Source organism: Corticium candelabrum, chromosome 19 (genome assembly GCF_963422355.1).
Source record: "Corticium candelabrum chromosome 19, ooCorCand1.1, whole genome shotgun sequence".
Classification (NCBI taxonomy): Eukaryota; Metazoa; Porifera; class Homoscleromorpha; order Homosclerophorida; family Plakinidae; genus Corticium; species Corticium candelabrum.
The window spans coordinates 4,757,508-4,767,379 of NC_085103.1; the positions used below are offsets into that span (position 1 = coordinate 4,757,508).

The window sequence follows — 9,872 nt, forward strand, 5'->3', positions numbered from 1 at the left end:
TTAGGTTGGTGGTGTTCTGGCTGCTGTTGATGCCACAAAAGAGAGGGAACTGGCTACACGATATAACGTGACCGGATTTCCATCAGGTGTTGAGAGATGAATATTATAAGGGATTTGTGTGTGTACTAATGTGTTGTTTTATGTAGTGAAATATTTCAAGTAAGTCGTGTTGGTGATGATGCATTCAATTGTTTAAATTGAGTATTTGCTCTGTGTGTGTGTGTGTGTGTGTGTGTGTGTGTGTGTGTGTGTGACCATTTTGTCTGCTCATCTATTTGATTGTGTGTTTAATTGTATGTTTACATTTATTGTATTGTAACCCAGGGATGGCAGCTACGTTTGGGATTTCCACGAGAGAACGGCAGACAACATCATCAACTTCATGAAAGAGTGAATCTCTTCGTCTCACGTCACATTCAAAACAGTCAAATAAAATCTCATTTCTATGATTTTAGTCCAAGGAGCCTCCACCACCGCCATCTCCCGAGGCTCCATGGAGTGACACACCAAGCAAAGTTAATCACTTGGATGGTGCAACATTTCCAAGATTTACAAAGAAGAAGAAGCACACACTGGTCATGTTTTATGCTCCATGTGAGTTGTGGAGAGCACAAACTAAGTTTATGTCTATAATTTATTAGACTTGCTTTCATATTCATTTTTGTGTGTTAGGGTGTGGTCACTGTAAAGCAGCGAAGCCAAAATTTCAGGAAGCTGCTGAGCTGATGGCCGAGAAGAAGAAAGTAGCATTTGCTGCTGTTGACTGCACAGATTCCAGTAATCGAAATCTGTGTACTCAAGAAGGAGTTGAAGGGTGAGATGTTTTAGTGTGGACACACACACACACACACACACACACACACACACACACACACACACACACACACACACACACACACACACACACACACACACACACACACACACACATGCATGCATGCATGCACACTCATACTATTGGATGTCAGCCTTGCAGCCATGCTAAACGTTATTGTTCGCTGATCATGAACAAAACTCCACCAACACATTTTGTTATCCTGTAGGTATCCAACAATCAAGTACTACAATTATGGCAAGAAGGGTGAGAGATATGCGGGTGGACGTGAGACTGACGATTTCGTTCAGTTCATGGAGAATCCAGATGAACCACCGACTGCTCCACCACCTGAACCCGAGTGGAGTGATGAGCCAAGTAGTGTGGAACATCTAAGCGATGACTCATTTGATATGTTTGTTGATCAGCACGACTCGGTATTGGTCATGTTTTATGCACCTTGTGAGTCGTTTAGTGTGTTTTGGTCGTGTGGATTTGATGTGTGATTGGGTTTTCTTAGGGTGTGGACACTGCAAGGCGATGAAGCCAGCGTATGGTGATGCGGCCGAGCAGATGCACAACTCTGGGGTTGGTGATCTTTCACACTTATTGGGCTGGATAGAAATGGAGGAGCAGACAGACAAACAGACAGACAGACAGAATCTCAGCTCTGACAAATGACATTGACTGTACTGTAGATTGCTCTACCCAGTTTTTCAGCCACTAAGTTGGCTCTGGGTAGTCTGCATTATTCTCTTTTAAGTGGTACATGTTTGATTGTTTTAAAATCTAGTCCTAGTAAACTCTCGTAGTTACAGAACTTTATATAGTTACCTTGCTAGCATTGTATTATAGATGTATGTTTGAAATAAATTTTATTTGACAGATAGACAGACAGATAGACAGACAGAGAGACAGACAGACAGATAGACAGACAGACAGACAGACAGACAGACAGTGAGGGCTGTGCAGCAGGTACAGCTTCTTATGGAAACATGAAGACTGGATTCTACTTAAAACTGATGTGAAGAATTCATTTAATTTAGTAAGCCGGTCTCATTTGCTGAACCAAGTGCTTACTACGTTTCCTGATATTTACAATCACGATGCACTAGTGTACTCTGACATCAAGCCACTAATCTATCTTCAGAGATCTCATCCGGTTATTCTCAGCTCTCAAGAAGGTGTGCACCAGGGATCAAGACCCACTTGGTTCTGCTTTGTTTTCAATTGCAATGCAACCCATTTTTGAAGATCTACAGTCTCACAACAAAGAAGTAATAATTCTGGCTTACCTGGATGATGTTTATCTTCTTGGCAGTTCTGATCGAGTGTTTCATGTCTTTGCAAGGCTGAGATCTGCTTTCAACAACATTAATCTCATGATTGAGGAGAAGAAGTGTGAGATATATTGTTCCTCATCACCGTTGCTTAACACCATCTCTCAGTCAACTTCCATACCAGCCACGAGTCAAGGATGTAGAATTGTGGGCACACCCACAGGAAGCTCATTGTACATCATCGAATCTTGCTCTGATGTTGCACAATCAGGATCTAGAGTGATTGACAAAACTAAAGAAGATTGTTTCAAGAGACAGCCATGCACATAAACGTAACTAGTTGTAGGTAGAACCAAGCCGTATTGGCTTGGGTAGTATTTAGTTGCTTGCTTAGATGGTGTATAATAGTCAATGTTTGAAAATATATGTATTGACAGACAGACAGACAGACAACAGACCGAGATAAGACGGGCAGACAGACAAGACAGACAAAGAGACAGACAGACAGACAGCCAGCCAGACAGACAAAGAGACAGACGATAGACAAAGAGACAGACAGACACACAGAGAGACAGACAGACAAAGAGACAGACAGACAGACACACTAAGAGACAGAAACACAGACAGACAGCCAAAAGACAGACAGACACACAGAGAGACAGACAGACAAAATAGTTCAATGTTTGAAAATATATGTAATGACAAGTAGACAGACAGACAGACAAAGAGACAGACACACAGACAAGAGACAGACGGACCGACAGACAGACAGACAAAGAAACATTCAGACAGACAGACAAAGAGACAGACAGACAGACATGCAAAGAGACACAGACAGACAGACAAAGAGACAGACAGACATACATACAGGCAAAGAGACAGACAGACTAAGGTCGCTGCACAATATTTAGCCTGTACTTGCAGTAGTTGCAGTATGCAAGTATATGACAGACAGACAAAGAGACAACAGACAGACAGACAAACAGTCACCCAGACAGACAGACAGACAAAAAGAGACACACAGACGGACGGACGGACAGATGGATTGATAGGCTAACAGACAATCGTACTACTACAATGTTTTCTTAGCATTCTGGTATATTGGCTGCTGTTGACTGCACCAAACAACGCAAACTGGCCGACAGATTTGAGATTAAGGGATTCCCCACAGGTAAACCATATCAGTTATTTACTCCAATAATATACATTAATTAATATCAATATCAATTATAGTAAAGTATTTCAAGTAAGTGTGTGTGTGTGTGTGTGTGTGTGTGTGTGTGTGTGTGTGTGTGTGTGTCTTTCTCACGGTTTGATTGAATATCTCACATTCATGGCTGTCATATCAAGGGATGGGAAGTTTGCATTTGACTACCCAGGCGGTCGTACCACAGATGCACTCCTTGAATTCATGAACAAGCGTGCACTCAGAAATTTTCAATAATGTTTTGATATCAATTTTGTTGATTGTTAGTCCTGTGGAGCCGACAGCAGCACCTCCAGAGCCAAAGTGGAGTGACCATGAGAGTGGTGTGAATCATCTTACGGATGAGAAGTTTGGTGGTTTTGTGGAGAATAGAGAGCACGTGCTGGTCATGTTTTATGCTCCATGTAAGTATTGTGTTACGTTGTAGTTGGAGTGACATTCAGATATTTGTTGTTCAATGTATTCGACTTGGTCCATTTGTTTGTGAGACAACGGCAGACATTTCTACACTTGTGTGTATCTGTTTGTTTGTTTGTCTGTTTGTTGTTTATTTGTTGGTTGTCATTCTGTTTGTGTGTTTGTTTACATGTTTGTGTTTGTTTTGTGTTTGTCAATGTGTTTGTTTGCATGTTTGTTTACATGTTTGTTTACATGTTTGTTTACATGTTTGTTTACATGTTTGTTTACATGTTTGTTTACATGTTTGTTTACATGTTTGTTTACATGTTTGTTTACATGTTTGTTTACATGTTTGTTTACATGTTTGTTTACATGTTTGTTTACATGTTTGTTTACATGTTTGTTTACATGTTTGTTTACATGTTTGTTTACATGTTTGTTTACATGTTTGTTTACATGTTTGTTTACATGTTTGTTTACATGTTTGTTTACATGTTTGTTTACATGTTTGTTTACATGTTTGTTTACATGTTTGTTTACATGTTTGTTTACATGTTTGTTTACATGTTTGTTTACATGTTTGTTTACATGTTTGTTTACATGTTTGTTTACATGTTTGTTTGCATGTTTGTTTGCATGTTTGTTTGCATGTTTGTTTGCATGTTTGCATGTTAGTTTACATGTTTCTTTACATGTTTGTTTACATGTTTGTCTATACACTTTGTTAATATCAACACTGACTCAGTTTTAATTAAGTAAATTTTTCCATTCCTTTTTATTGTGTTAATCATATTGTGTTCATCATATATTAGTGGAGTGTGTATTGCAGGGTGTGGTTATTGCAAGAATGTCAAACCTGAGTTTGAATCTGCTGCTGAAACATTGTCTGGCCACGACAACCAAGCATTAGCAGCAATCGATTGCACAGAATTTTCTGGTCAATTCTATTGTTTTCTAATTGTTTTGGTGTGATGGAGTGATATTGGTGTTTATTGCCAGATGTTTGTACGCAGCATGGAGTGAAAGGTTATCCTACATTTAAGTATTTTCACAACGGAAAGGAAAGTGAGAAATATGAAGGTGGACGTACTGCTCACAATTTCTCCAATTTTGTTTTGAGCAAATGTGTGTCAGACAAGAAGGATGAATTGTAGTTTATGTGTACGTACTGCTTGCTCAATAACTTTTCTTCCTATTCATTCACTCATGCACTTGCGTGTACGTATGCGCATGTTTGCCTGGAAGCGCGAGGCATGTTGCTATGGCCTAGTGCGCATGACAGTTGAACAAAAATTAATTAAAAAATAATTAATTTGGAAAAAACATTAGAATTAAAATTTAATATTTTAATTAATTTATTGTATTCTATGTAAACTATACCAAATAGTATAAAATGTATAAAAATAATATTAATTGATAATTAATCATATACATTACTGTTGGCTAACCCGGTTAGCTAACACGTGACCAGAATACCTTCACTAGGCGTTGCCCTCGACAATCACGTGATATCATAACAGTTGGCGATGGCACGAATTGCAGCCGTGAATTGGGAAACCGGACAGCTAGAGGTGTTTACACCGAAGGTCAACGAAGACCACAAGCTGGAGTTTGATCTACGATATGCGAGTTTTTCTCGATTTCCCGAGGAAATTTGTGAAATGAGGGAACTGAAGGTATTGAGACTTTGTATAGACAACATACACTCTATACCCAAAACTGTTGCCATATTGAGGGAACTAGAAGAAATTTATTTGGTTACAAGTGAGTACGTGAGGAATCCTATGATTTCACCAGGTTTTGGTCTGCAGGAGGTCCCTACTGTTGTTTGTGATCTTCCATGTCTTAAGGTTTTGTCTGTGTGTGGTAACTCTGCATTCCCATTGCTGTTTGATGAGCTAATGTCATGTCAACTGCCCAGTACTCTTGTGGAAGTGCAAATGGTGAAATGTGGTTTGACACAAGCGACTTTGTCTGTGATCTGCAACAATGTGAAACTGCGGAGATTGGATTTATCAGACAACGATCTGCAGTCTTTCGAATGTAACAACACAGGGACGATACGAAAGTTAACAGTCTTGAATGATTTAGAAAAGCTGGATTTGTCAGGCAACATAAATCTCCACACATTTACATTATCTGGTCTCACCAAGTTGAAAGAGTTGGATTTGAGTTGGTGTAACATACAGCAGCTACCATCAGGAATGAGTGACCTCCATCATTTAGAGAAGCTGGATTTGGAAGAAAACAACCTAGGAGTATTTCCCACATTTTCATGTTTGCAGTGGAAGCATTTACAAACATTGAATTTATGTGGCTGTGATTTAGAAAAGATACAGTGGGAGTTGATGTCACCTAACATTTCCTATGAGCTGTTTCTTTCTAATAACAATAGATTATTGTGTCTTCCTAACAATATGTGGAATGGACTGAACTTGAAGATATTGGATCTACATGGTTGTGGTATATCAAGTATACCCAATACAGGTAAATAGTAGTATTACTTGTGAGTGTCATAACTAGAGAGATACGACTAATTACGTCATATACACTATTTCCTTAAATGACACTCATCATTACATTTTTGTTCATTTTCAAGTGCCAAACACATTGCTTATCTCTATCCATCATGTCCAGTCTGTTTGTTACTAAACAGTATGATGTACTTGTATTCAATGTGTAATATTTATATATTTATTTGATTGCTGACTAATGGTCTTGTCAGTTGTTTGTCATAATGTACAGAATTTCTATTTTTACACACACACACACACACACACACACACACACACACACACACACACACACACACACACACACACACACTAATGGCAAACAGATAAGGAGCTGCCGTTAAACGGTAATGCCCCCAGCCAGATGGCTGGGTTCCTGTGCGCTATGCAGGAGCTATGGGCCGTGCTAAGCAATCTTCTGGAGCCTGGCCAGGTACTTGCAGGAGCATCGACTGCGACGCCAACTGTGGTGTGGGCAACTGAAGTCTCACCAGGACAAAAAAAGTGGCTGATGGACTTTGTTGCAGTCGGAGGTGTTTGCCACCCCAGTCAATGACCAGGTACTCATTTATACTTCTGAGTCGAGAGAGGCAATTGTGTGTAAGTTTCTTGTCCAAGGAAATTATGCCAACACACACACGCGAGCTCGCGTGCACACACACAGACACACACAGATACGCATACATGCAGGCACACACTGATACATACACATGCACGCACGCATGCACACACACACACACACACACACACACACACACACACACACACACACACACACACACACGACTCCAAAAGGAGCGGCAACATAGCACATTAAAAAGATCGTTCAGTAGAGGTACGTGTAACTCTAGCCTGACATGAAGCTCACCATTCTGGACTTTGCTGTGCCAGGTGATACCAATTCTCTAGTTTTGACAACTTCAAGTCAGCTTGGATCCTGTCTTTCCATTTGAGGCATGGCCCCTGAGCTGGTCTAGAGTGTGACAGCCACCCAAATAATAGTTTCTTTGGTAATCTGATTGCAGGCATTCAAGCAACATGTTCTAACCACTGAAGGCGGCTACGCCGAAGGACGTCAGACATTAGAATTACATCACCCCATCTTTTCCGAAGATCAGTATTGGAGACACACACACGTGCATGCACGTATGCACGCACGCACGCACGCACACACACACACAAATTATTACTTTGATATTGTTTATTAATTAAGGGGCCGTCCGTAGTTACCGAATGATTTTAAAATCCGAACAACGTTAGAATTTCTTCTTACCCACCCACCCACCTACCTAATCCTAACAGCTGTCCATAGTCATGAAACAATTTCTCCTCGCAGCTATTATACGCTGTACCCACTTCTATTTATCGAACAAAATCACATCGTGTACTCTACTAAACAGTTTAATAGACTATAGAGTCAGCATGTTCCCTTCTTCTTTCTTCAGCAGCCTGGAAACTTTAGCAGCCTCGCAGACAGAGCTGCTAGTCCTTCCATCTTCTCTAAAGCCATGCGCACAAATGAAACACTCAGGAAGTTTGTGGCACTCACGGTTACCTGAGCAACATCACACATTGCAGCCATCAGTTTCTTCTCTTCCGTCACCAGCTCATCTTCTGCTCGAATGAGCTGACTATGTCCCCAACGCCACTTTGCGTGTGCTTCATATGTCGCCTGTACCTGTTTGTATGCCAGCCACTGTCTCGCGCACTGACGTAACACGCCCATAAAATCTGATCTGCCTACAACATCTTCCGTCAGCAATTGAGAGGAGTCAATCCCAATAGCATTCAAGAACTCTGCTTCGGGCCCTCCACTAGCTACCTCTATGTCGTCGCCATCTGTGGATACCGAAGCGACCATACTAACCTGGTCATGACGGCCATGACAAGATAGGTGTGAACGCTTCGGTTCCGGTTCATCCAATCGCCGGAAGTAACCAGTCGTCGCCGCCTTCTCGTCCGCATTGTCCATTCCCTGTTGGACTCCAACGCTCTTGGCTATCACATCATCTCTTGCCTTCCTGTCCTTCGAGTACTTGTCACGCCATTGGCCTTGCGCCCACTTGAAGAAGTCCTTGCGAGTGCGCTGTCCAGCATCTTGCTGCCACAGAGTTTCGATCACTCGTGTGTAATCACTGTCATCTGCACTGCGTTGGAAGAAAGGCTCTCTCTTCCTCTTCCGTACACCAAAGAGAGTCAGCTGCTTTTTCATCACCACTGGACAATAAAGAAATCTGCGCATGCGCAGTGATCAAATGATTTCTAATTCGAACAGCCTTCTGACCCACCCACCCACTTTCGAACGTTGTTCGGATTTTAAAATCATTCGGTAACTACGGACGGCCCCTAAGTCTGTTTTGTTTGAGCTTATCTGTTTGTGTTATAATTTGTATAACATTTGTTGCTATTTATTTGTAGAAGTCCAAATTGAGCAAGTTTTGTTGAAAGACACTTCTGTTACTTATCTTCCCAGAAATTTTGTTCTTAGCCCTAAACTTCAGGAATTGGTTGTCCGCAGATGTCCACTAGTGTCTCCACCCATTGAAGTGTGTGAACGAGGCATCAGTTCTATAAGAAAATATTTGGATGAGCTGGAAAGGGATGGTGGAGTACGACGTGGCAGAATAAAGATTCTAGTGATGGGAATTACAAAGGCAGGAAAAACAAGCCTCGTTGAAGCACTGGAGAGTGGTAACCCATTTCTGGCAGAACTCGACGAGAGAACTGTAGGTGTGGAAGAAACAACCATGAAGCTGGATGATAAAATAGAATGCAAATTGCTTGACTGCGGTGGCCATAAAGCATACATGCTCACCAACCAACTTATGGTAAGCGACAATTCGTTGGCACTGATTGTGGTTGACGGCAGTTTGTACCAGTTTACTGCACAATGTTTTCGTTGCAATATTGGAGATTTCCTGCAAACTTTGTACGAGAGAAACAGCAGAGCTCACGTTGCTGTTGTGGTCAGTAAAGTCGATCTGATGGTCGACATGTCAAGAGAAGAAATGAGTAGAAAGTGGAATGAACATCTACACACTCGTCTACGTCAATTCCTGGAGATCAGACAAGTTCAGATGAAGAGAATGGCAGCAACCATTGCAGCCGGTGATTCTCATGAAAACAAATTCGTGTCGGAACGTCTTCAATTTCTTGAATCCCAACAAATAACTGTCGAAGAAAAGGTAATACTGACAAGTGCCGCCACACATGAAGGCGTGGTCAGTCTGAAGGATCGTTTGAGACAATTGTGTGGAGATGAACGTTTACTGCCTTCACTGCACACAGACTTGCCATCATCATGGGTGACTGTAGAAGACAAGTTGGTTATACCACAACCTCACACGTCTGTCCCCATTACAGATGTCTCTTATGCAATGCAAGTGTGTGCACAACACGGCCTGACAGAAGAAAGGTGTCTTGAGTTACTAATCTACCTGAACAAGGTTGGAAGCATTTTGTATTACTCGTATCAAAAGACTTTATCACAAGTTCTATTTCCTGTTCCACCATTTGTGGTCAATGTACTGAAGGCTGTTTTCAGACACGATCATCATCTTTTAGAATATGACTATCGCTTTATTGGAGCAGGCATAGAGCCCAACCAATTTGCAGAATTGATGTCTGACCTTGTTTATAACGGCATTGCGAGGGTGTCT

At 41.3% G+C, this 9,872-nt stretch overlaps 4 protein-coding genes across 4 annotated transcripts in view; 3 read left to right on the forward strand and 1 right to left on the reverse strand.

Moving 5' to 3' along the window:
* Positions 1-72: 72 nt before the first annotated feature.
* Positions 73-4,899, forward strand: LOC134194639 (protein disulfide-isomerase A5-like; the record flags this gene model as incomplete). Its single annotated transcript, XM_062663582.1, has 12 exons — positions 73-86; positions 147-159; positions 325-390; positions 456-594; positions 673-814; positions 1,044-1,276; positions 1,335-1,402; positions 3,184-3,265; positions 3,378-3,513; positions 3,569-3,705; positions 4,530-4,637; positions 4,700-4,899. Coding segments are annotated over 12 exons (1,293 nt in total), but the record flags the coding sequence as incomplete, so codon positions are not given.
* Positions 4,900-5,226: 327 nt separating this feature from the next.
* Positions 5,227-6,195, forward strand: LOC134194640 (leucine-rich repeat protein SHOC-2-like). Its single transcript, XM_062663583.1, has one exon. It carries the CDS (start codon positions 5,227-5,229, stop codon positions 6,193-6,195), a length of 969 nt encoding a protein of 322 aa, XP_062519567.1.
* Positions 6,196-7,432: 1,237 nt separating this feature from the next.
* On the reverse strand, positions 7,433-8,545 carry LOC134194988 (uncharacterized). Its single transcript, XM_062663978.1, has 2 exons — positions 7,769-8,545; positions 7,433-7,713 (listed from the first exon to the last, which is right to left on the reverse strand). The coding sequence occupies exons 1-2, from the start codon at positions 8,453-8,455 to the stop codon at positions 7,696-7,698; spliced, it is 705 nt and encodes a 234-aa protein (XP_062519962.1). The 5' UTR covers positions 8,456-8,545; the 3' UTR covers positions 7,433-7,695.
* Positions 8,454-9,872, forward strand: part of LOC134194641 (malignant fibrous histiocytoma-amplified sequence 1 homolog) — a 3,101-nt gene continuing 1,682 nt past the window's right edge. The window contains exons 1-2 of the mRNA XM_062663584.1: positions 8,454-8,460; positions 8,632-9,872. The exon at positions 8,632-9,872 is cut by the window's right edge and continues 844 nt beyond it. Of these exons, the coding sequence (XP_062519568.1) occupies positions 8,454-8,460; positions 8,632-9,872 (1,248 nt within the window). The remainder of the gene's footprint in view (positions 8,461-8,631) is intronic.